This window comes from Zootoca vivipara, chromosome 10 (genome assembly GCF_965207765.1).
Source record: "Zootoca vivipara chromosome 10, rZooViv2.hap1.1, whole genome shotgun sequence".
In the NCBI taxonomy this organism is placed as follows: domain Eukaryota; kingdom Metazoa; phylum Chordata; class Lepidosauria; order Squamata; family Lacertidae; genus Zootoca; species Zootoca vivipara.
In genome coordinates, this window is record NC_142593.1 from 20,581,155 (window position 1) to 20,608,574 (window position 27,420).

Genomic DNA, 27,420 nt, shown 5'->3' on the forward strand with positions numbered 1-27,420 from the left:
GCCCCGCCCCTTGCCCCTCCCCTCCCGTGCCTTGGGCCCACCCCTTGCCCCCCCTAGTTTTGATCCTGGGTACGCCCCTGCCACCGGCTCTTTCTTTCCCCCCACACCGCCTGCCCCTCTTTCCCCGCGGCCTTGCGTGGGTGTTTCTGTGTCAGAGCGCCGACTTCCCCCTCCTCTCCACAGCAGGCGGCGGCGGCGGCGGCGGCTACTGCCTCTACCTCTCGCCTCCCGCCCATTCTCCTCAGATGCCCTTTGCCGCCGCCGGTTTATTATTACAGTATGTGGCTGTTCCCCTCCCGCCTCCCCCTCTCCCACCCCACTCCGGTCTGGGTTGGCGCCGCGCCGCGGCTGTGCAGATCCCCTTGGCTGCGCTTCGCGATTGGCACCCCTCCCGCCAGCTCTGCTCTTTATTATTTGTCTGGTAAACGGTGGCGGCGGCATCCGCGGATAAGGGGGTGGGTGTAGGGGGGGGGGATAAGGCGAGTGACCGGCGGCTGAGTTCACCAATGAGTGCCCTCCGCTTTGCCCACAGCTGGGTAATTTCGGGCCTCTGGCAAAGCAGCGATTGGGGGGGGGATGGGGAGGCTGGGAAGGAGAAACTGAACTAGTTTGAAGCCTCCGCTGCCTCCACCCCCCCTTCCCTGCTGCTGGGTTTCCAGCATTCCCCGGTCTGTGTGCCTAGTGATTGGTCGGGTGGTTCTTCGTCTGCTAGACAGGAGCAGAGGAGGGGCGGGGGGGGGAGAGAGAGATGGTTGGGAAAAGTGGGGGGGCGGGGGAGACTTTGAGCTGCAGATTATTGCAGACTAAGCAGTCTGGCGCTGCAGCAGCAGCAGCAAAGGGAAGGGGGAGGGTGTGTGTGCTTGCAAGCTGGGGGGGGGAGCTTGGCGCCCAGCCAGCTACCATCAGAATTAGCTCATTGTTCAATATAACCAGCACAGGCAACCAAAGCCTGCGAGAAAAGGAGGGAGGGCGAGAGAGAGACCCCCCTCCCAGAGCTCTTGCTGTTGCCCCCACCCCCTTTTTCTTTTCTCCCACCCTCCTTTTGCAAGGCTGCCTCTGAAAGAGGTGCAGTCATTTCTACCCACACCCCCTTGCCCAACCCCCTCTCTCCCCCTCTCCCCTTCTATAAATTCCCTGCTGTAGCATGCTGCCCTTTTTGAATCCACATTTGTGTTTCAGATCATGTAGAAAGGACAGAAAGTGAGGAGGGAGCGGGGGCTGTTGTCTGTAAGTATATACGTTTCCCCGTCCAAATGCACAGATTTTTCTTCTTCCCTCCTGTTTCTTTGTTTGATTTCCTTTCCTTTCAGGGTTATTCCTCCCTCCCGCTTTCTTCCCTTCTTTTACTTGACTCTGCTGGGGTTTTAACTCTTCTTTTTGTAACACTCCCCCCCTTCCCTATTGCTTAACGCTTCCAAAGAAGGCAGTGTTGAAGAAGGAGAAACTGTGCAGCATATGTAGATTTAACTCTGTCTTTCTGCGCAAAGGGAGGATTTTTAAGCTTGGGGTATTAATGGTTGCCTTGCCTTGGGTGTATATTTTTAGAAGCAGGCATTCTTCCTGCAACAGCATTCTACACATTTGCTTGTGCAGCAGTTAAGCTTGGAGTGAATTTTATTTTTTAAATTATGCAATTTTTATTGTATGTGTGTGCAGATTCTATCTGTTAGGTTGAAATTTGGTTTGCACTGAAGGTTAGCATGTTTTATGTAGCATATCTTATTAAAAAAACACACCAAAAAAACCAACAGCATGCAACCATATATTAAGTTTACCTCTGTAGTCTTTCACTTAAGGAAATTTTGCATGTTAATAAAACAGACATTACAGGCTAAACTGTGTATGTCATTGAAGCTGTATTCAGAAAACTGTTAATCAGTTGATTTACTTGTAGGCAATTGAATGAAACACTCCTACAAAATTGCACCGAAAGTTAATATTCTCACAGAGAAAGAGGTGTGAACTTGCAGTTAGTGCTTGAGAGAGCTAGAGGTTATGTAATGCGGTACCATTTCCAAAAATATCCCCTCTCTGGGCTATTACGTTGTGAAAGTGTGACTGTAATGCTGCTGTCTTCAAGGAGGGAGGGGGGCGGACCCAGCTGCTAATGTGTCTGAGAACAATGGACAAGCTATGCAGTTGGCACAGAATGCACTATTTTCCTCTTGTCTGGTTTTTAAAGTGGGTTAAGCATTAGATGTAGTGTACTTCAAAGAGTCCAGTGTGCTAAGAATAGCATAGAGTTTTTGAAGATCCAAGCATCAGGGATGCTGCTATCCTATACTGTAGTTAAGCCTATAGACCACTGAATTGCAGAGAAACAGGATGCATAAGCACATGTGGGAAGATTGATTTGCAAGCCTTAGACATGCATTTCCCTTGCTGTTTGTCAAATAGCTTTTTTTTAGTTTTAAATACAAATAGCCATTTTCTGATCTTTTACAGAGTGTTCTCCTTGTGCTGCTCGAAAGAACGTGCAGCCCTAAGTCTTAACTGAATCTGAGAATGGTAAGATTTGTTTTAGTATTTTATGTATTTATTTATTATTATTTTTAAAAGCTTCTGTTATAAAAATGAAATTGACATGCTTATTACAACACATGTTCGTAACATGGCCTTTAAAAATGCATCCATTGGAATTTTGAGGATCTGCCATGCAATGAATAATGCACTTGAAAAGTCCTTGTGAGTTGGATTTTCCATTTCCAGGCATTTTGAAAGGAAACCTGGAAGTTTCTCTTGATGAAATGAGTCTTACTCAGAACAGGAGGAACTCCTGAATACACCACAAGCATTGAAATATGCAAAATAAAAATAAAAATGCAAAGCAGCATGCTGACATATCTATTCATTTGCTTTTAAAAAGTCATCAAAGCCGGTGCACAAATAAATATAAATATATTTTGTCTATCATATGTTCTTGCCACACACTTTTAATTACATAGCCTCTTGTGAAGTTTTATCTGGACATCCTTGGGTAAAGCAGTTTTAACTCAAATGTACCCTGCATGGTGGTGTTTATAATTCTACAGTGGAAGTACACCAGCTATAAAGTAATTTCCATGTGTTTCTCTTTTCAGTATCATTTATGACTTAGGTATTTGGAATTTTGCTTCCCCCCCCCTCCCTATATCCCTTTCTCACATTAAAGAGATTGCCATAATGACCTCTAATAGCAAACTCTGATGCCAAGATTGCAAACTGAGGAAATGGGTGGGAAGAGGATGACCTCAACAGTACCACATATATTAACCAATATATTGTACTGTAAGGTCCAATAAATAATAATGATAACCAATGGAATGAAGGGTTGGGTGGGTATTAAGCAATGAAAGGGACCAGATGTTTAATGTCTGAGCATAGTCTGATGGGCCATTGTTAAAAAAAACATGGGAAGTCATGCGGGGTGACTCTCTTATTGCCTTCTGAGCACGTTTCCCTTCGAAACTTCCTCTGTTACCAAAGGAAGAAAGTAATGCAGACCTAGCAACTTGACTGCAGTTACACTGCAATTACATTGTTTAAAAAATTGGTTCCAAAATAAAAGACAACAGGCGGGATAGATGTTGTGAAGAGATTTGTGTGTGGGAAAAGGAAAGGAAAAACAAACAAACAAACACCACAATCCTATGTACTATTAACTTTCTAAAAGCTGTTTATTATATATTTCATTTGAATTGTTACTTATTTCATAAAATTTATACACCGCTGGATTGTAAACCAAACAAAACCTCAAAGCGGTTTACAAAAAAAAGTAAAAAAAAAAAAAAAATATCAGTTAATGTGATCATTTGTTTTTTAATTGTGTTTTAGGAATGTATCTGTTTATTTAGTTGTTGAGTCCAACCACAGAAGTGCAGGATATAGATAATAAATTTACTAATTACTTAGAAGTAGTAAGCCCTGTTGAACACATGCACAGTCTTGCAGTGTGAAACAATTAAACCAATAAAATAAGGACTGCATGACAGATTCAACTTTTCCCAAAGCATAATGATTAGTACTTTATAGAGAAAGGATTCCAGAAAGAAATGTTTTTATTTATATAAAGTACAGGTACTTTTCTCCTTTACTGTATTAAGTTAACCATTGTGCTAGAAAGTTATTATTATTATTATTATTTAGATTTATCAGTTGCTTGTAATCTGATCATCTCCAAGTGACTTAAAATGCTGTTTAAAACACAAACAAATAGATCATACTTTAAAATGAAATGAAGAAAAAGCAACAACTCCATAACAGCCCCAGGAAACTTTGGCAGCACGCTTTGTGAATATGGGATTACAGTGGAACCTCGGTTTATGAACACCTCGGTTTATGAATTTTCGGTTTATGAACGCCACGGACCCATCTGGAACGGATTAATTCACTTTCCATTACTTTTAATGGGAAAGTTCGCTTCAGTTTATGAACGCTTCAGTTTATGAACAGACTTCCGGAACCAATTACACCCATGTTTCAGTTTATGAACGCTTCAGTTTAAGTACTTCGCGGACCCATCTGGAACGGAATAATCCACTTTCCATTACTTTCAATGGAAAAGTTCGCTTCAGTTTATGAACGGTTACTCCGCGGACCGTCTGGAACGGATTAATCCACTTTCCATTACTTTCAATGGGAAAGTTCGCTTCAGTTTATGAACGCTTCAGTTTATGAACAGACTTCCGGAACCAATTGTGTTCATAAACCGAGGTACCACTGTATATAGTTAGGGGTTGTTCAGTTTATTTCACCAGACATGAGTCTTAGTTTACTAAAGCCAAAGAAGACTTTTCATGTTCTTTACTAGGGAAGATTAATTTTCAAGCAGCAAACAAGTGGTTATAAATGCCAGTTGAACCACAAGTGTATTAAAACTAACCACTGCTCTGCATCTGTCATCACAACTGGGGACACAGAAGAGTCATTGTGTATATTGGCTGGTGCCATGCAACTTCCATAAAGCTGCAATTTGTTCAGCAACCTTCCCTCAAAATAATAAAATATTGCAGTATGTCCTAAGCACATTCACTGGGAAAGAGGGTCCACTGGTTACAATATCATTTGTCTCCAAATAAAGCATGGTGCAATCCTATACATGCTTACTCGGAAGTAAGCTCCACTGAGTTCGGTGGGAATTACAGCTAAGTATGCCTACAATCTGTGCCCAACTGTTTTTTCAGGATTACAGACTACTATGGATTAAAAACTCTGCCATCACAGAGCTTCTACACAATTGCTAAACTGCTGAAACTTGCGACCTTGTTCAAAAGGATTCTTACTATCTCCCACAGACATTCCCTATTCTTCATTACTTCATACAAACACTGAGCGGATCCAAAGGGCTGAGCAGGTGTTGGAGTCATAGGAGCCAACTCCTAGGGGCCAAGTTCCCTTTGCTCCCCCATAAAATATTTGAGGGGGCCTCCCATTCGAATAGTGTATGTGTGCCGCATCGTGTGATCGATTATGTGGGCGAGGTTTACCTGCTCTCCCCCCCCCCCCCATATTTTATTCAAGATGGCACCCCTGATTGGAGTCCAGTTGTGGTCTGGTAATCCACTCCTGAAGTCTGTGGAACTTTGAGAAGAAGCTTCAACACGATGAGGAGCCTTGTATTAGGAGAAGAAGGGCAGGAAAAAAACAGCCCTAGCAAAGCCCCAGTATGAAGGTGGAAGTGGTTGTGTATGTGCAAGGAGTTCCTGGTGTCCTCACCATGGTTTTTAAAGTCAAGTTTTAAAAATGACCTAATTCTACTTAGCAGGGGCGCTAGTGTCTTTAAGTAACCAGCATCTGGCTTTATTGAAAAACTTTGCCCTGAAGTATCTGGCTAACTTTATTATAATTTCTGCCCTCTGATCTGATCCGGAGCAGCGCATGTAGAAACACCTGTACTGTATGCTACTCAGTGTCTTAAGTCTTATCTTTGATCTGCATCTTGCCCCTCAGTCATCATCCTGACTATGCTTCAGCAATTAGCCCCTGGCTTGGACCCTCTTTTCTTCTCCAGTTACATCTTTCTGCTGTGCCCTGCACTTTGGCGTTGGCTGCCCGGTAGTCTCTGATTCTGTCTTGTACCCAAACTCTGATCTCAGTATGTCTAATTCTCATCTTGCCATGGAACATGGCTGCTTTTTCTGCAGGTCGGTCACTCTCACAGTTCTTAGTTCCCCGCAGGCCTCCGCAGGGCTGGCCTTGGGAGGGATTCAGTGTACATCATGCCCAGTCGTATTCCATAAATCTAATGTGGGCAGCAGGAGTATGCTGCCCCTCACTTCCTGTTAATTACATTCCATTTCCTCTCTTGCTTCCTGTGGAGCCAAACCTAAATCAACATTCATTGGGATGTTAAATACTGAGGTGTGCTCCTGTCCGTTTAGTGTTTTCCCCCCTTCTGTGGGTTGGGGGACAGGGTCATGCAGCAGGTTCATTTCCTGAAAGGCACATGGCTCCCGCATGTGGTCTCTGCAGATAAAAATGAAGTTTAATGTGCTTGTTTGGCATGGAAACTGAAGCAGAGTTATTTGCCCTCCCGGATGGGCCATGTGTACACTGAAAGGATTCTGCAGGTGGTGTCCCCAAGAAAATCCTGAGGTAGAAAAGCCTACCCTCCCCATCCGTTTACAAGTTTAGATGCATTGAACTCCTGGCCTGTCAACTTACTTTGGCGCCTGAGGCAGAAAACTCCACAGCTGTGTCTCTGTCTTGCTGGCAATAAAAAAATGCAGTAACTGACAATCTGCTGCCCTTTTATGACATCAAAAGCAGCTGCCTGTGGTGGCTGTCTCTTTCTGCCTGAATTGGGTCATGCATCCAGCCCCCCAAACCTGCGTGTCTGGATGATGGAAGGAACTGAACCTGAAGCGGGTGCCCTTTGGCACCATTGTCTAAAAATACCTGCCTGTCTGTTTTTCTCTCTATATATAGATATTTTTTATTTTTGTTAGTTTACAAATGCAGTGGTACCTCTACTTAGGAACGTGATCCATTTCGGGGTGCCGTTCACACCCCGAAAAGTCTGTAAGTAGAGCACCGCTACTGAGCAAGCGCAATAGAGCGCTTCTGTGCAGGCACGAAGCATGCAGATCGCTTCTGCGTGCACGGCGAACCCAGAAGTAAACACTTCTGGGTTGGGCGCGTTCGTAACCTGAAAATCCGGAACGTGAAGCAAACGTAACACGAGGTATGACTGTAAGATTGTACTGTGTCAGAGAACTGGTCCATTGAGCCCAGTATTGTCTAATCTTGTGTGGCAGCATCTCTATAAAGACTAAAGCTCTATAAAGACTAAATATATTTCCTAATCCTGCTATCTGGGCTCCTTTTTGTTGGAGCTGTATCATTGAGCTATAGCCCTGTGTCTGTGCAAATATATGTAACTAGACACATTATCTTTCGCCAATCTTAATGGACAGACCTTAGAAAGACCAGCTTATTGCACATGCTGTAGAACTGATTACACTGCAGAAGTAGAACCTTTAAACTGTGAAGAGAAGCACAATGCATGGTTGTTTAGTGATTTTGTTTGTGTCAGGGAGTTGTTGCAGCTACTCCCGAGTAAAGATGCTCCAGTCCGTTGTGTCTTTAAAGGTTTTATTGTGCACGCTATTTACAGTGCAGAGATAGCAGAAAACATGACCGCCTAGTCACTCTCAGAACCCAGCAATGGCGTCTGCCGGCTTCGGGGCCAGCATAATAACCTGGGCACCCCGAAATGGCGCCCCTTCGCCCTGAGTTTGGGCGCACGCCTCAGTTTGGGCGCTGGAAGGAGCGGTGTCCCTTCTTCCCCTTGCTGGCTGGGAAGGGGCTCCGACGCCTCTCTGAGCTGTCCCTCCTCCCCTAGATGGTCAGAGTGGTGCGGGGGCTCCGATACGTCGCTGAGCCCTTCTTCCACCGTCTGTTCCCCAGAGCGCTGCCAGGGCTCTGATGCCTTACTGAGCCTTCCCCCTTCCATTCCGCTTTCCCCTGACCCGCTGCTAGCGCTGCGAAGTGCTGGTCAGGATGATGGGGGGAGGCTCCCTGTAGGGAGTCCCCCTGACAGTTTGTTTATATAGACATTTCTGTCCCGTTCTTGTTTTGCCTATGAACTACCAGGAGTGACTTTTAACGGCATAAAACTACAATCATATAAATTAAAAATACAATAATAATGAAAAACAATTAAAATAATTTCGCTTTTTTGGGAGAAAAGAGCAACCCCATGCACTGAGTGAATCCTTAGTCTTATTCCTACAAAATCAAAATATAAATAAGGCTGCAATATTATACAGATTTACTGGGGAGTAAGTCCTATTGAGCTCTTCCAAGTAAACAAGAATATTCTGTAATCCTGTAAATGATGGTATATCATCGATGGTCTATTTCAGTGGTTCCCAACAGGTGGTCCGGGGACCCCCAGGGGTCCGCGAGCTATGCCAGAGGGGTCCGCAAGATGCTATTAGAATAAAAAATATATTAAATATATTTCGTATGATAACAGATTTTTTGTTTTGGCCGCTTCCTGCATGAGCAGAGTCTAGCGCAAAACTAGAATTAGATAGAGGCAGTAGTTCTGCTGTATGCCGTTAGGTGGCACTTTACAAACACTACTGTTTTGCAAAGAGGCAGTGCGCACATTCTACTAACGCTCACCTCCCCAAGATGCTTTGGGCGCATCGGCTTCATTTGTGCGCTATTGCGCAGGTACCCTGTCTTCTCCATTCCCCTCCCTCCTCCCTGGCGCGCGCTGCCTCTTTGCAAAGCAATAGTGTTTGTAAACAAAGTGTTGTTTTTCGCGGAAGCTACAGTTCGCGTAGCTAAAAATGGACCGTTGGTTAAAAAGTGGTTCGTTAAAACGACAAAGGCCTACAGATGAAGAGGAAGATAATGCATTTGATGTTCAAGCAAGTAAGTCAGTGACTCTCGAACCGATCTTGTCAGTGTCCATTGAACCTAAATCGTCGGCGTCCCTTGAACCTAACCCTTCCAAGATCAGTGTTAAGCTTACTGGAAAAATTAGATTAGGAATTAGATTTAGGATTAGGAATTAATGGGGGTCCTTGTCACAATTTTGTTGGGAACCCCTGGTCTATTTGGAAGACAGTTTGTCCCCATGCCTGTTCACAGTAATGATTTTGCCTTTGCAAAGTGGCTCTTAACTCCTTCCAAGGTTATGGCACTGCATAAGCAAGTACTGTACAAGTTATGGTAAGGAGCAAGCTTTTTCTAGCTTGTGTGTTCTGTGTAGGTAGTATAGCTAGTTTCCTTTGAAAGCTGCAGCATTTCAGTTTAAGAGTTCCTGCATTTTTCTTATTTATTGACTAGGCTTTTCATGCCCTATTTAAAATGGGAATGCATTTCCACTGTCTACACCCTGACTTTTCTTTAATATATTAAGTAGCTTTTAGTTAGCTACTTTAGTTGGAGTAGGGGAAGACGACCAACATAACTATAGTAATGAGCTGGAGTGGGAAGAGTTAATGATAGCAAAGAAAATAGTACTGCACTGCCATATTATTGCAATAGGAAGTAAAGCTTGTATATTAGGTCCATAGCTGCCAAGTTATCCCTTTTTTAAAGGGATTTTCCCTTATGCTGAATAGGCTTCCTCGTGAGAAAAGGGAAAACTTGGCAGCTATGATTAGGTCCAACCAAAACATGAGGTCACTTGAGCTAAATTGAGGAGGCACAGACTTGTGTGCACTAACTGAGCCACCAACTGAGCTATGCAGGCACTTCGTATGGGGATGGGGAACAAAGAAGATCTATAGAGTGCCAGCGCAAATGCAACGCCAGAGAATTTGGCTATGAGAACGAGAGGGTTTTTTTTCGTGGAGGCCTTAGCAATGCCATTTACCTTTACTGGCTCTCCTTAACTAAAATAATAATAAATAAATAAATCACTAGCCACACACTGCTGGGCATTGATTACTACTATAAAGTTGAGCCAAAAAGAACGCTGGCCTATTTCCAGTAAGGAAAACTACGACAGAAAAGCATCCTTGTTTACAACAGCTAGCTGGCAACCACGAAGTCTACACGGCTATACTGAAGTTGCTAAGACTTCCACTTCTGCTTGCCTTCCTCTCCTGTGATCCTGGTCATCACCAGTTGCTTACAGTCAAAGCTTTCTATACCAAGGAGTGATCCACAATAGGTTTGGGCAGAATGGATGCTTACACAAACTGGCCCTGGCACCTTAACTACTGGCTTGACAGCCTTGCTGTGAAGGATCAAACACCAGTTCATATCATGCCAGCTCGTGTGCAGGTATACTTGTATCACATCTGGGTGCACCCCATGTGGATCTTGTGAATAGGTCTCCAGGAAACAATGCAGGTTTCACATGACAACTGCTGCTGCTGGGCGTTTCTGTCTATGGTGTTTGCTTCTTGCTACCAGCCGACTAGTGCACTCCCTTTCATCTTGCTCTGTGTTAGAACATGTTTTTGTCCTTCCCTATCTCCCCGAGCATCTAGCTCTGAAGTGCTTTGAGAAGCTATAGGGGCCCCTGCAGGCTGACGGCAAGTTCTATTTATAAATTTAGTATGTCACAGCAATACACTAGGGCACTAGAGCAACAAAATGCTTTCTGTTGGTTGGCTGGATCTTATCCTGCCTGCAGAATTCTGTAAATATGAAGGGCACCGTTTTTCCTATGTTTTTGTTAACCAGAAAAAGTTGACCTCCTTATTACCTAGCTAGTTATCAGTGTAGAAAAGTCAAAGATATTGCCATCTCTAGCTACCTGATAATGAATATAAGACAGGATGGGACTTAATTCAAATTGTTGCCTTACCAAACTAGTTAATCATCTGCGAGAAGCCAAGTTGCAGGGAACTAGGCAGAGGGCCTTCTCGGTGGTGGCGCCTGCCCTGTGGAACGCCCTCCCAACAGATGTCAAAGAGGAAAACAATTACCAGACTTTTAGAAGACAGCCCTGTTCAGGGAGGCTTTTAATGTTTAATAGATTACTGTGTTTTATTTTTCTGTTGGAAGCCGTCCAGAGTGGCTGGGGAAACCCAGCCAGATGGGCGGGGTATAAATAATAAATTATTATTATTATTATTATTATTATTATTATTATTATTATTATTATTATTATTATTATTTCTGGTCTATTGTAGCTGAAAACTATAACCAAGGTCCAAACTAGATGCTATGTGAAATATTTCATGTAACTTTTCCCTCATAAGGGAAGCTACCATTAGCTCTAGAGGTCTTCCTCCTGAGACATATGGCAGCTTCAGGTAGGGAAGCTTCTCAATGGCCATGGTTCTGTGTGAAAGTCTTAACTTCTACCTGAGGCAGCACAATCCTGGTTCTGATCTTCCCTTATGGTTGCTGCTCATTTTGTTTTGTTTTTTAAAAGTAGATACATGAAATGCATCAACACACTTCACATATTGCCCAGTTTCCCTCAAAATCTGACAGGATGTGGTTGTCTCACCCATAAGATACCTCTCTGTTTCCAATCTTAGCTTCTGAATTTCCACTTCCTAGCCCCTTTCCTTTCTCAGCTTCCATTGTTGCTGCGCCACTCCTGATTGCATTAAAGTAATCTTGCAACTGAATTTAAGCCACATACAGTGTCTTAACAGAAGCATGGCAACTGAAAGATACGAGGGGATGCCTTCTTCTGAGCTGTGCTGTTATTTAAGCTTCTGTGCTTTTAAATTTCTGTCCCTCAACATTTACTTAAAGTTCCAAGGAGCAGACAGAACAGTCTCTCTCTGGACCACGCCACTTCCACATTTCTTATTTCTAATTCCATATTAATGTGCTGTTGAGGGAAAAAAACACCATGTGATTTTTAAAAATTAAATCTGTACTTGCAGTTTTATAAGGTGGTCCTCATATTGGCTTTTTAAAAAAGTTCCCATCTTACTCTACCAGTAACAGCTTTCCCCAAGTGGCCAGAAAGCCTGGCTGATGCTGTGACAGCCACACACTTTAAAAATACTGCTACAAATGTCCATATGCTGTCCTTCCCAGCGATGCTGTATGGGGAAAAAATAATGCAGCCATTTTGTTTAAAGGCCACCTCATAACACTGCACATTTTCAAAGGCAAGATTATCCTCATCATCGATTTACAAATCACCACCTCAACAACTGTTTCATGGCGACCTACACATAAGATGATTAAAAACAGTTTAAAACACGAAATAGCAAATACCTGAAACCCTAACAAGGAAACACTTGTGGAAAAGACCAACTGGGAAGGCTGTCAGAACAGAAATATCTTCAGCTGTGCTGTATCTCAACAGGAATGCTATTCACAGAACAGCCACACTAAAAGCCCTGTTCCAAATGACTGCAGAGTGGGCTTCTGTGATTGTTGGAACTTGCAGGAAAAGCTCGACCGCAGCAATTTACTGGGATATGTAAGGGATGTCTCTCAGATAACCTGGTGTATGAGGCCTCACACATTGAACTTGGCCCAGTAGCAGATTGGCCTCTAGGCCAAATGCTGCAAGCAGGGTGTTCTGTGGTGGCTTTGCCTCCACAAACAACCTAGCCACCAAATTCTGCACCAGCCGCTGCCTCTGGGCCAACCTCAAGGGTAGTCTCACATAGAGTGTGTTGTGGTAATCCAGCTATGAGGTTACCAGTGCAAGGACATCTGTGGTCAAGCTAACCTGATCCAGGAATGTATGTAGCTGCCTTATCAACCAAAGTTGGTTAAAGCATTCCTACCCACCAAGGACACCACCACCGAGATAGATAAGACAGAGATAGATCCAGGAGCACCTCCAAACAGCACCCTCTCCCATTCAAGGAAAGCATGACCCCCATCCACCTTCCCAGACCCAGGAACTACTCACCCACAGAGGTTCTGTCTTGCCAGGATTCAAACACTATTAGCGCTCATCCATCCCATTGCTGCATCCAGACACTGGTTCAGGGCCTTCTCAAGTATTCTCAGTTCAGATGTTACAGAAAAATGGAGTAGGGTATCATCGGGGTACTGATGACATATTGCTCCAAAAGCTCTAATGACTGCTCCCAATGGGTTGATGGAGCACTGGAAACCTCACTTTGGATTGAATTAGTCGTGACATCTAGATCACTAAGGAGACAAACAACTTACCCCTCAAACAGGGCCGGCTCGTCGTAGACCCCCGGTGGCGCAGGGCACCATGGCGCCGTCCCGCCAGGAGGGCGCCGTGAGCTGCGCCCGCCCGCTGGCCGGCCGGTCCGCTGCGCGCGGCGCCCACCTGCCCACCATGCTGGGAAACGGGGCGGGAGGGCGCCGGAGAGATCGCGCTGTGCCTGCCCGCCCGCCGCGCAGCAGCGCCCCGCCCACCGCGCCGGGAAACAGGGCGGAAGGGCGCCGGAGAGATCCGGCGCACCACGGCGACGGGCGCCATAGGGCGCCGGAGAGATCCGGCGCACCATGGCGACAGGGGCGCTTAAGACGGCGCTGCCCTCAAAATGCCTAGGAAGCAACTCACAGACCATCTCTGAGGTGCTCAAGGCTCCATTCCCTAATATAGGTGTCAACTGCCTATGGACCACCCTGAAGAGCTCTTGAGGACATGATGGAAGCAGTGGTGTAGGCCTTCTTTGCTGCTTTCGCTGCCACACAGTAGGCACAACTATATGCTCCAGCAGAATCTTAGAAAAAGACAGGATCCGAAAGATAGCTAGCCGCATTCCAATCCATACATTAGATTCAGTTCAGGTCATTTCACTTCAGAATATGAACCAGATGAACTCTTCAAGCATCCCTGTGTCAAACTCAATCTACCCCAGACACAGCTGCCAAATCTATTTGGCAAGAGTTATGGATGCCCTGTATACCTGAAGGAGCATCTCTACCACCATCGTTCAGCTTCAACACTGAGGTCCAGCTCTGACGGCCGCCTGACTGTTCCCTCACTGTGAGAAGTGGAGTTACAGGGAACCAGTCAGAGGGTCTCCTTGGTAGTGGTGCCCGCCCTGTGGAATGCCATCCCATCAGATGTCAAGGAGATAAAGAACTACACAACTCTTAGAAGACAGCTGAAGGCAGCCCTGTTTAGGGATGTTGTTAATGTTTGACGTTTTGTTGTGTTCTTATATCTGTTGGAAGCCGCCCAAAGTGGCTGGGGCAACCCAGTCAGATGGGCGGGGTACAAATTACATAATGATTACGATTTCCTAGTCCAACTATCCAGGATCCTTTCTCTCTGGCAATGATGGTACTTGAAGCTACTTTTGCTAAAGACATCATCGTATTACACCTTCTCTTTTCCCAATCTGGTGCTTGTAGGCTTCCAGTGAACTAAAGGGTGTGATTTGGGGGGAATCATTCACAGCCCTGTTAAAAAAGACAGGTTGGTTACAAAAACCCAACCCTCAGTTCTTCCACTTGCATTTTCCATTTGATTTCCTGCCACATTTCTTTTTTTCATATGAGACTTTGGCTTAGATGCAGGGAAAACGTTAAGTTACTATGCCGTGAAACCCTATGCATATTTATTAGGTGGTATTCCCCACCAAGTTCAATGAGGATTACCCTCAAGTAAGTGTGCAAAGGGTTGCAGGTTCACAATTTGTGGTATCTGACCAGAAACAAAACAAAAGGAGATAGATTGGGATCTTCAGGATTTCTGCTTTTTTTTCTGTTCCAAAGGTGAGGGCTTTTACACCATTAGCTTTCTTCCAGTGGTAGAAATTAAGCCATAATAGTGATGGACAACAACGAAGATTGGCAGGCAAAGTTTTGTAGATGAATGAAATAAAAACAGCAGACATGGCTGCTATGCATAGATGCCCAACTGAGTGGGAATGATGGTTGTGAAGGATTTAAGAGCAGAATGAAGAAAGTGTCATGCCATCACCTCTCTGAGGGTAGCTCAGTATGCCTGAGAATAACTTGGCATTTGGGGAGACAGGTTTCATTTCTGATTTGGAGTAGTCAAAGTTGTAAATATTCAGATACAAGCATGCAGCAGGTATTGCAGGAAGTAAGACCCTTTGCTGCCTGAGGAGTTTACCCCCTCACATAGTTGAAATTAAGCTCCACTGATGCCAGATTCTGTGAGTGCATGGCAAATTAAGTTACAGGTGTCACATACATTGTGCATAGTGATCATTCGAATGCAACAGTCAAACTGTATTAAAAGCAGACTTATTCCAGTATCAGCTTAGTTCAAAACTAGGTGAGCAAAATGGTGTGTGGATAAGATGGTGCAGGGCACTTCTCTGGGTTAAGGGATGTCCGACGAACGTACAAAACTGCTTTATATCAATTTAGACCAGTAGGTGGTGACAGAGTGGCTTTCCCTCTTTGCCCTGTGCACCTACCTCTCCCCTCCCAGACTTTGTGCTTCACACCGCATCATCCTTATCACAAAATTTGAAGCCCAGTCATAGCATTATTCCCCAGAAGCAGTGATTGGAAGAAGCAGGCAGTCTGTGGACAGATGGTCAACATCTCAAAAAAATGCTTAATCCTATTGCTTCTGTGGTGGTCTTCAGGTAAAAAGCAATGAAGAGGAACTTTGGAATTGTGCAAAGAAACTCCCTGAAAAACTCGACTAAAAACTTGTCCTTTGCGCCCCTTCCCTACAACTACAAACTGATTCTAAAAATAATAATTCAGATCCAACTATTTTCCACACAGTGGCAGTTATTACATCAGTTTACAGAGCAGAGGGAGAGAAGGGAAGCAGGCCTATTGCATCGCTTCTGCCGAGAGACAGCACCTGTCTCTGGCTCTCCCTTGGCTGTCACTTGGTGGCAATCATCTCATCAGACTACTTGAACTGTGTCCATCAAAGCTGTTAACTCTAAGAGCTGGTACCTGATGTTTCTTTTTCTTCATTCCTTATCCTGTTCCCCCCACCCCCACCCCTTGGGCATTGTATCTTTTAGACTGTAAGGCTGAGTGTGAGGACTATGTCGCTCGTTATTTTTCTAATCTAAGCTGATCTGGGAGCCTTTCTTGTCTAAAGAAGTGAATACTAAAACATTGGTGGCTTTCCAGGGCTGAAGATGGAGGGTGTCCCTCACCTGAGCCCTACATGGAGATGCCAGGGCATTGAATTTGGGATTTTTAACATACAAAAATGAGTTTGAGCATTGCACAGTGTTTCTAGGAGATTCCTCACAACCTCCAGTTAGTGACTGTAACGGATTTTGCACGGTTTTGAAATATTTATTCCTACCTGGCTGGGAAAGAGTTAATCCACCTCCAGCTTGACTGACATAACCTTCTGGTGGGGGCGGGACTGCCCCCAGTTTAAAAGGAGGGAGCAGCGGTTTTGTCAGTTGAGGAGAGGGAGAGGGAGCGGGTAGGTGTGAAGAAGAAAGTTGAGAGGCCAGGATAGTGGGGATCTGGATGAGGTTCAGGAAGGCTCGATGTTAAATGTTTGATAAGAGATTATCTACAACCGAAACGTAGCTTATAAACACATGAAAAGTTAAAGAAACAACTATGTTCTAAGGTTAATAAAATTCTTCTCTTTTGTGCCAAGAAGTATCGTCATTATTTTTCCAGCAAGGTATCGGGACTCACAGAAGTGGCAACTCATTAGAGAACAAAACTTACCTCAGGAAAAGAGGCGAAAGTTTGTGTCTTAGAGTACAGTGGTGCCTCGCTAGACGAATTTAATTCGTTCCACGGGTCTTTTCTTATAACGAAAAATTCGTCTAGCGAATCCCATAGGAATGCATTGAATTTTTTTTTTTAAAAAAAAAATTTGGCCCATAGGAACGCATTAATTGAATTTCAATGCATTCCTATGGGAAACCGCGATTCGCGAGACGAATTTTTCGTAAAACGAATTCGTCTAGCGAGGCAACCTCCGCTAGAAAAAACCTTTCATTAAGCGGAAATTTCGTTAAGCAGGGCATTCGTTAAGCGAGGCACCACTGTAACACTGAGGAGGCTTAGAAAGATAACATGGGGTGTCAACAAGTTGCCAGCGTGGAAAGGGCAAACTTTTACAGTAGGGGGAATCAAGCCGGGAGAGAGGCCCTTTACTGGTGGCAGGAGGTTATTCTATTAAACAGCCTATAGTTTTTCTTTGATACCAGGCCACGTGAGCTGGAAGGAGAGTCTCTTTACTTATAAACCCACAAGAATAAAGGGGTTTATTTGGAGGCGGCGGGAGAAGAGTGTGGGTGGCTTCACCTCTGGATTCCTGTGTCGCATTTTAGTAATAGAGAGGGGGACATTTGTCGCAGTGACTCCTTTTGTACACCCTGTTTCAAGTTTTTGCTAGTCAGAAAAACTAGAAATTTGCTTTAAAAAACTTTGGGGAAACCGAAGGTTGGTGGAACCACTGGGCACCAATGTTTGCATTTTGTTTCAAATTATGCACTGCAATTCTGCAAACAACCACAACCTCATGATTAATTTTTGTTTCGTTGTATTAATATTTCTGTAGGTTTATCATCCAAGGTTCACAGAAAGCCAGAAGCACATTCCAATCAGCCATGAGCATGGAGGGTTTCTTCAGGTACTTTTCAAAATATCTCAGTTGGCATTTTAAAGCTTGAACTGTGTGTTTGCATAGAGTCTTAGGGCTAGCTGCACACACTCCCACACATAAATTACACACAAACACATGTTACAGAATTTCAACAGCATTTTGAATACCGGTAATTGAAAACGGGGCGAAATATTAGTGGCTACACATATTTACATGCAAGACATATATGGCCCCTAAAGTTATTATATCTTCACTACCTTTGAAGTCTTCAGTGGAATTAAATACAAGTTTTTGGTTGTATTGTTGATCAATAGTAATACTATTGTTAAAATGGCTTTAGGTGTCTTAAGTTGTCCTGACAAGTTTAAACAGCCTTACTTTTGTTTTATTATATCCAGAATTGGATCTGAAATTTGCACAGGATAAAAATGGTTTCCTCAAAGCCACAAAACATACTGGTGTTATTTTCTTATCCCTCTTTACTGATGACTCAGATATTTGGCAGCAAAATTGGCAAGTAAGCAAAACAGTGAACGGATGAAAAATAGTTTCAGCTAGAGTCCTAGAAGATTCCCACAAACAAATCTGTCATTCAGGCAATAGCACATTTTCTATGCACTTCATTGAAGAGAATTTCTGAGCTGCATGCTGGTTTATATTATGACATGGAAGTGGTTTTATGATAGCCTGACATATTTTAGTATTCTCATGGACCTGAGGCTATATCAGGCCACATGCAGAATGGAGGTAATTATAGTACTTAATTAAAGTCAGCACTAGGAGTTCTAAAATTAATATGTACAGTGGTGCCTCGCTAGACGAATGCCCTGTAAGACGAATTTTTCGCTTAACGGAGATATTTTTCAAGCAGTGGTTGCCTCGCAAGACGAATTCGTTTTGTGAAAAATTTGTCTAGCGAATCGCGGTTTCCCATATGGGCAACCCCCCCCCCAGTGCACTCCTATGGGATTCGCTAGACAATTTTTTTGCAAAACGAATTGACTCACAGAACGAATTAAATTCGTCTAGCGAGGCACCACTGTACTGTAATAATATGGTCATTTTTAATGCCATACTTTTGTCCATTTAATCAAAAATTATAGTAGATAGATGTGAATGTATTGCTATTGTCTATCTATCTATCTATCTATCTATCTATCTATCTATCTATCTGATAGATAAGATAGATAGCTATACAATAGCAATACATTCACTTGAAGGGCAAGTGTACACAGATGCACAATGTGAGAGTACAGCTGTTTCACAGAAACACAAGTCAATTGTATGCTCATGTGTAGAGCATTCAAAGCAGCCTCCCACTCCTCTCAAGTCACCAAATTGCCCCTGTGTTTATTAAGAAACAGCTACAGTGGAATCTTGGTTCTCAAACAGCTTAGTTGATGAACAAATCGGCTCCCAAACGCCGAAAACCCGGAAGTAAGTGTTTTGGTTTTCGAATGTTTTTCGGAAGCTGAACATCCAATGCGGCTTCTGCTTGAGTGCAGGAAGCTTCTGCAGCCAATTGGAAGCTGCACCTTGATTTTCAAAAGGTTTCGGGAGTCGAGCGGAGCTCTGGAACGGATTAAGTTCGAGAACCAAGGTTCCACTGTACTTTCACATGTCACACAAAATTCGCAAGCTTTGGTTTGAAGATTGTCAAGTCAAACGGAATCTGTTCTGGAAGTCTGTTCGACTTCCAAAATGTTCAGAAACCAAGGCGCGGCTTCCAATTGGCTACAGGAAGCTCCTGCAGCCAATCGGAAGCCGTGAAAGTTGTGCCGGACATTTGGGTACCAAAGAACATTCACAAACTGGAACACTCACTTCTGGGTTTGCGGCGTTCGGGAGCCAAAACGTTTTGAGTCACAAGGGGTTCGGGATCCAAGGTACGACTGTATTCCAGTGTCTATTGCTGCCACTGTGCTATCCTATCCATTGGATCTTTCCTCCCCTGTGCAACATGATAGTTATGGTAAGGCACAGGCAGTATGGTCTAGGGACAGGAAGCCTTGTTCCCAGGGTTGTGAATATCACTTTATTACCCTTATCGTATACGTCCATTGGGTATAGAGGAAAGCTTGATCCCTTTTGGCTTTGGCTGGTGGGAAGGGTCACTCAGTTCCTTCCCCTCTGGCTTCCTCTCTGACCATGTGGAATCCAGGAGGTCAGGCGCTGGCCAAAGGCCTAGGTCTCTGAAGCACCCTAGACCAGCCCAACCTGCCCCCTTCACACTGCTGGGCCTGGGTGGTCATGTTTGGTTATGGTAGCCAGATAGCTTAGAAATCTTTCGTTCTCAGTCTCTCCCTTCTTCTTGGACCATCTGATGGGGAGAACCAGCTGCTAGCTGCCTCTGTGGCCATGCTATTACCCTTGTGATTCTCCTCTCTGCTCATCTCTCCACCTTCTTTTTCCCTCTGAATGATGGGCTCTTCTATTGCATCAGGAGGTGTTGGCAAGGGGGAGGAGCCTTCTTAACTCCCACGGTGTGATGAGAGTCTCCATTGTAGGGAGTAAAGCTGAATAGAGGATTGCTAGCATGCCACTGCAGCAATAGTTCAATAGGATTGAGTTGCTCATTTATTTCCATAGTGAAGGCTCTGGTGAATGCTTTGGGCTGGCAAAGTGCCCTGTGGGTTGCAGTCTCAAAAATTTGATTCTTATCTCCCATCCCCAATGTAAAGAGCCACCTCTGAAGCCTAGGGAGACTTCAGAAATTGCCTCTTCCAATACAACTCTTGGGATCATGGCTAGAGTTTTATTAACCAAGGAAGAAGCTTGCAGTGCAAGCTTTTACTCAAACTTTTCCTCAAAAGTAAGTCCCACCGTGCCCAATGACCCTTGCTTCTTAGTAGGTATGTTTAGGATTGCAACCTTATGGATGTTATTAAAGACTTAAATCAATGCAATTTGTCTTTCTGGATATTATCGTTAGAATATTATATAGAAATAGAGAACCTTTATAATCACAATCTTAAATTAGATTTATACAATCAGAGCTAATGGAACATAACAGACAAATAGAGAGAAAGGCTCAGTCTTTCAATTTTATGAACTCCTCTTACTAATCTAAAACAGCCTTATATAATGAAGGAGCAATAAAAAAAGAATAGATTCATGAATTCAGAATTACAGACAAAAAGTCCTTTCTCTTTCTCATGGACTAGACAAGTGGAAATGGTTTGCAAGGAACAGAGAGACTGTATTTGCAGATCCTAGTATGATCACATGGTATATATATATTTAATCTTATGACTGTATGGCAGAATTTCAGGGTTGAGATTGTTTTTACAGCTGAAAAGGAACTGCACAACACAATACTTTTGGCACCCTGCCCAGATCTTTCATCTGTCTGTCTGTCTCTGTTGCTTGCATGTTAAATTTTTTAGTTTTCTTCCTATATCCTCTTAAGAGTAAAAAAAAACCCATGAATAAAACCAAACTACAAGCAAAAACAATTGAGGAAACAATTGACTTATTTAAGGGAATGTTCTCTAAAATGCAACAAATGGAGCTTTGAACTCTAAAGATCTTGGGCCTAATTCTCATGAACTGTAAAGCAGAGCTTTAACGTAAACACATACATCATTTTAAATTTGAAATATGTCTGTGAGTTCTCAGCTCAGGAGTAGACAGGATCATGGCACAAAACTTAGCTGTGTGTGTGAGGGAGAGGGAGAGAAAATTGTATTGCACACACAATGTGTACTACTTCTAAAGGCAAAGTTTCTTAATTGTTGGGTTTTCCTTATAGCAAGAGATGAGCAGGTTCTTTCTCTTGACTTAGCATTTTTGACTGTGATTGCCATGCAGGCAGCCTGGCAATGTTCACTTCCTGGCGTGGGGTCATATTCGATCAGTACTTCTGGAGGTAGGGGACCGCTGTGGGAGAAAAACAATCTCCACAGAGTATGTGGTTAAAGACAGCAAAATACTAGGAAATGAGCCACTTCATCTCCTCCATTTTATCCACGAGGAACAGGAAAGTCAACATGGGGCCCATATGCCACGTCTGGCCTGCCAAGATTTTTTTCTCCTCCCTATTCTTCTTAGAACAAATGGCCTGCTGGAGAGTTGCCACATGGCGTCAGGGCAGGAGTGCATGATCTCAGGGTGAGGTGGAAGACTCACTGCAGGGAAGGGGAACCCGTGGTCCTCCAGATGTTGCGTTAAGTACAGTTTCCATCATCCCTTGCCATTGGCCAGGCTGGCTGGGGCTGGTGGGAGGTGGAGTTTGAAGGAACCACAAGTTCCTCAGCCCTGCCTTAGTGCATCGGAAATAGTTCAAGGGCCCCAGAATGCTGCAGTTTCCACCCAGTGCCAATCTGCCTTCTGCCAGCCCCTGACATAGAGAGAGGCTACTGTTGCTTTGTGCTCCAGCTAATGACCTCCCTTTGCTGGTCTTGCAATAAAATGGCATTGGGCTGCTGGATATTCTCTTGAGTATGTATAACTGCAGAGACAGCTTGAATTGATAATGTACGACAGTTGGATTCCAGCTTCAAGATAGCTTTGCCTGAACAGGCTCAGCAGTAGGGCCGTAGAGTAACATAATTATTAGCACAGCTAAAAAATGCTGGATATGGAAAATTGTGAATATATGAGATATGATTGTGGGCTCCCCTTCCCCCTTTTCCCCATTTTTGCTTGGCATAGAGGCTAGGAAAATATTCTGCAGCCAATATTTTATTCTGATCGGGAGGCTGCCGTTATTCAAGAGTTTGCTATTTCTGAGTTAAAGAAAATGAGACAAGCTTGGATAAGGGCAAGCAAGTTGAAACGTAAACTGGATGAGATGGAGGTGCTATTGCTAATCTGAATGGACGGAAGCAACCTGTTTTGGATGGGAGGGTAATCCCCCCCCCAAAGAATCTCATTGGTTGCTTTGTGTTTTTTGTTATAGTGTTGTGTATATAGATACTCATTTTAAAAAATTGTTTTCTTGTGTGGTATGCGAACCACTTGGGGATTTTGAATATTATCAGTATAGAAATATTATAAATAAATTTATTAGAAGACTGAAACTAAACAAGGTTCATTTAGAGATATGAAAACTGCTTTCTGATGCAGAATTTCAAGAAAGAAATGTGAGCATTTAATACTTACTGGAATTAATATATCCTAATTTTCAAGACTAATGAGTCTAGCCTATTTACATGTAGCCACAGAAAAGCAAAAAAACCATCTGTTTAACTATCTTGGTTGCAACCCTGCATACACCAATCAGATTTATGCCCTACCTGTGTTCTGGATTTCACCTATAATGATTAGGACTTTGTGGAATTTATTGGTAGGACTCTCTTTCTGCAGTGTCTCTCTGCTCAAGGAAGTGCATAATTATGGGCTTTACTTTAAATCTCGCTGGCATTAAATAGTAAACAGGCTAAACAGTGGTTTAAAATTAGAGCCAGGCTTAAGCACTTGGTATATATATTATAGGAACTAAGAACTAAACATTAGAAGTGACAGTGTGGGAAAGAAAGTATTAGCAAGACGATCTAGATAGTAAAGCACTGCTTCTGGCAGCATGGCCTACTACCATTCCTTACCACTTTGAGAGAATAAATATGCCTTTCAGTAAATTATTGCAGGAAAAGGGTTCATTACTGGGTGCCAGGAGCCTAAGAAACAAGCCATTTAAGAAGGCAGGAGAAGCCAGGCAGCAAAAAGGTACATTTCAATAACTAGGCAATTTTTTGCAGCACAAATGGATTTTCTGTGCACTAAATTAGAAGTACCAGTAAAAATGGAGCCTCTGATTAACACCCAAATGAATTCATTGGCAGGCAGACTTGTTAGCATTAATATTCTGTGCCTTTGAGTGATGGTTTAAAGCAGGCACCCCCAAACTTCGGCCCTCCAGATGTTTTGGACTACAATTCCCAACTTCCCCGACCATTGGTCCTGTTAGCTAGGGATCATGGGAGTTGTAGGCCAAAACATCTGGAGGGCCGCAGTTTGGGGATGCCTGGTTTAAAGCAATCTTCTTCATGCTATTATCAGTAAGTTATCTCCCTTAGATGTTTACTAGTTGCACTTAATATGATCCTCAAATTTATGCAAGCAGATTTTACCTTGTTTATTTTTTGCACACTTGCTTACACTTGGCAATTTGTGTGCAGAGCACGCAACCAGATGTCTAACTGCCTTAAGCATCAGCCTTGCACAAACGCATCTCTGTGTCCAAACAAATCCAAAGCATGCAGAATAAGGAATGCACTTGTTGTGGAGGTTTGCAGATACATTAAGAACAGGAAGTCTTCCCCTCTGTGCTACCTTGTGCAAACAATCTATCTTGTTTTCTGGGTCAGAAAAAGACTAACAGCTGCTCCTATGTCAGCTAGCTGGGGTTAGGTATTGTTCTTTTACCTGGAGAATGCCCCTGTGATCTTGAAAATTTTATTGGGAAGGAGCTGTCCAACAGATGGGGCCATACTCTTCAGTGTTGCAGAAAGAGGAAGAGCCATTAACTATGAAAATGGTAGGGATTCCCTTCCGGCCAGAAGTCTGAAACTTAATACTGAAGAAATCTCATGTACATTGCTGTGAGCTCCTTGGAAGCAGGGTGTGATACAAATGCAACTAATAAATAATACTGCCCTTTTGCTTTCCAAGATCAAGGAAAGAAAAAGCTGTGTGATGCTCTACCACTTTGTTACACTAGCCAAAGGGCAATCTCTGTATGTTGGGATTACTGGTGCTATAATTGTGTGTACCATAGTGACATGGTATACAGCCAAGATGGAAATTTCCCAAGGCATGGCTTCTCCACCTACCAAGACCCAGAACTCTAGAAAGTAAATTGTAGTGTGTGATGTTTTCTCCATTCATCATAGTTTTGTTGATTGCATCATGTTTGGAAAACAATATCCTAAACAACATTCTTCCACCTAATACTTTAAACTTGAAGTAGTGTATACTTAATGTTTAAACCAAATCTGTTACAAGTCAAATGTATGTAAGGGAAAAGATTTTTTTAAAACAGCCAAACAAACAAATCCAACATTGGTATGGTAGAAATGCAGCTAACTCTTTTCTCTCCTCCCACCCTGCTTGTGTAGGACAACCTACCCATCCCAAAGGAAGTCAATCGCAAAAAGAACGATAAAGTGGAAGCTCCGTTCCTGGCACCAGCAAATCGCTATGGACACCATTTCACCAAAATAAATTACCTCTCCTCTTTTTAATCATAACTCCTCATTTGTATTAAATATGATGTATGGGTGTTGATGAGGTCATCATGGTGTCATATATCGGGAATTGTTTCTGTGTAAATCATACGAAGAAAATTATGGGACTCTGAGCCTTTCTATAGAGAATAACAGTGGGGGGGAAATACGTATCATGAAACCGGTTTATAACCATTCTGACTCAAGTAAATGCTCTCAGAATTTCACACTGTGAATCCAAGTTTACAAACTCTACAGGTGGGCCTTCAGGCCTGGTTCTACCACAGCAATGTCTTCCACTACTCAAAACTCAACAGACCGCATGCAACTGGCAACTTTGCTGCCTCTTCATTTCCATGATTCCGAACTGCTTCTTGCAGAGGCTGAGAGTCCCCCTTTTATTTCATTTTAGATGTAACAAGCCTAGTAGTTTATTTTCATCGATTGTCTGTATATCTCTATATTTTATCCATGTACTCTTTTGATGTATAGAAGTAGTATGAAACTCATGGTTTCCTTGTGGTAAGTGACAGAGATGCTGCCACGGGATTTGAGACACTGATGAATGGTGCTATTTTGGACTTTAAACGTGCTCCTTGGCAAGGTAGCTCTGATGGAGTTATTTTTAATTTCCATGTTCTAAGAAGGTGTTGGTACTTCGTTCTCGTTCTTTAGACTGGACTGACTTGTTTCCTTGTGTCTTCAGTGTGGCTTTCTTATTCAGTGTTGTAGGGTGAGTAATTACTAATACAGCAAGTGCGGAACCGATTCCCACCTGGGTGTGCTCACAAACTTGAAATGGCAAGTGGGAGCAATCACAAAACTGTAATTTACTACGAGTTCCTTTCTGCCATCCTGCTTATATCATTTGGGTAAAGAATAGCAATAATTTTCATACGGTCTTTAGGGGTCTTAATGTTTTTTTATCTTTTTTATTTATTAGGAAGGCTTTTTTTAAAGGGGGGGTTAGGATGCTTTTTTCATGTCCTCTTAAAATCAATAAAAATTGGCTGGTGCCCCCCCCCCTCCCCTAAAAAACATAATCGTTCCTTTAAATGTATAAAATACAAACTCTTTAAAAAGCAATGACTAGAATTCCACAGTCTTTCCAATGTGTGGGTTTTACATTTTTGTTCTTGCTCCCAGGGAATTAGGAAACAAAATACAATACAAAATTGTACCATCTCCTCATGGAATGTTGTTGTGTTAGACACAGTCTGGAAGCCCACCTTGATTTTTTTATATAACTCTGTCTTTCAGCTCTTCCTTTGACTGGGCAGGTTTTGACCTGAACTGTTTAGCTTCTGACTGTTAAATACCAATGCATGCACTGCAATTCTTAGTTTTCTTTCCACTTCCTCCTCCTCCTCCTCTTCCTCCTCTTTCCCTATTCTTGTGCGCTTTCTTTCTGGTAGATTAGATAGCGTCAATTGTGCTGTATATACATATAGCAAGAATCAGTATTCAGCAGTTGTGGCATTTATGTATAGTTGCAGTTGTGTACTGCTGAAAATGTAGGCTTTTGTAACAGTGTGATCTTTAATAATGCACTACAAGTACCCAATGTATTTTAGCTATTTTAGTAGGATTTGTTCAATAAATATGCAAGCTCTAAGAGTAACTATAACATCCATGGTCTCTTTTTCTTCTTCTTCTTATCCTGTGAGGACTATGAAAGTGGGTTACGAGAATGAATGTTGAAAAACAAATAATAAAAACAGCACCCACCAAATCCACCGACATTAATCGACAGAATTCCTGAAACCAAAAGCTGCTGACTACTGGGACGGTGAAATGTCACGTATATGCTGGTGTTAGGAATAGGGAAACAATTCACATTTAAAGGCAATCTTAACCAAATTTTCTGCATTTTCTGAAACTTAACCAATTTTTCTGCATTTCCTGAAAAATATGCAGACTGAAATGCAGCTATCGGTACTTACTGAAATTTACACTTTTCCAAATTTTGCAACACAGTTCTCCAGCTGAGTAAAGACTCCCAAGAACCCATCAGTCTCTGCAGGCAGATAATCTTAACTGGTTTCCAATCCCTGTGGAGGTGTTATGGTCTCCATGCTTCTAAACCCCACCATGTTGTGATTTCTCCATGGTATCTCTCCCGCCATCACCACCTGGCAGAGAACACCAGATTGAGAATGTGACCCATCACATTTATAGGACCACAGGCATTCTTGGACAGCTATATCACATATACTGCATTCCAAAGAATGGGCTCTTACGTTAGCCAGGGTCTTCAAGAGGCTGAGCGGTTCGCAGATAAATAGATGCTGACTTCTCATTTCAGAGCATCAGGATTATATGCTGAAAAAGAATATCCCTGTTTGTGATGTACAACTCTTGAGGTCCCCTTGCACTTGACTCTTGATATCTCAAAAACTTCTCTGTGTGTACTACTTGTAACCTCAGAGCGTTCCCCTTAAGTCATCTCAAAGCTGTTTAAGAAATTATGCATTTACAAAGAGTCTGATTTTTCCATAAATACATAAGGGGGCGGCTGGTTTTCCCTTCCAGCTGCAGCCCCATGTGCCACATCAAATGCTGGTTTGGAGATTTAAAGAAGTGTTATTAAGGGGGCTGCAACAGGAGGGAGTTGAAAAGTCCCAGTACACTTTAAAACTCCATTTCTGTCTCTCCCTCTCTGTGGGTGCCATATTCCTAATCTCTGTAAATGTCATTTTTATTCTATGCGAGTAGCAAAAATGGCTGGCAAAAATGGAGGAAATGTGGCAAAAATGGCAGTATGAACATTTGTTGGATGCTAGGGCACGTTCTATGTACTTAGGCTGTGCAGCCACCTTTCAGATTTTCTAGTATAATCACAATAATATGCAGGTGGTCATAGTTCAAGAT

At 43.0% G+C, this 27,420-nt stretch overlaps 1 protein-coding gene across 5 annotated transcripts; it reads left to right on the plus strand.

Moving 5' to 3' along the window:
- The first annotated feature begins 87 nt into the window (after positions 1-87).
- On the plus strand, positions 88-26,176 carry NREP (neuronal regeneration related protein). Of its 5 annotated transcripts, none has more exons than XM_088653110.1 (5): positions 88-277; positions 1,180-1,227; positions 2,446-2,508; positions 17,339-17,410; positions 24,442-26,176. In XM_088653110.1, the coding sequence occupies exons 3-5, from the start codon at positions 2,506-2,508 to the stop codon at positions 24,565-24,567; spliced, it is 201 nt and encodes a 66-aa protein (XP_088509236.1). In that variant the 5' UTR covers positions 88-277; positions 1,180-1,227; positions 2,446-2,505; the 3' UTR covers positions 24,568-26,176. The 5 variants fall into 5 exon arrangements, with proteins under 5 accessions (XP_088509236.1, XP_088509233.1, XP_088509235.1 ...); XM_088653107.1 differs by lacking the exon at positions 88-277 and adding an exon at positions 358-421; XM_088653109.1 differs by lacking the exon at positions 88-277 and adding an exon at positions 436-455.
- Positions 26,177-27,420: the final 1,244 nt, after the last annotated feature.

Bases quoted from the DNA above. Each gene is read 5' to 3' on its own strand.
- NREP (XM_088653110.1), top strand. The intron at 17,411-24,441 runs GTACTTTTCAAA...CTGCTTGTGTAG, and splicing joins AGCATGGAGGGTTTCTTCAG to GACAACCTACCCATCCCAAA.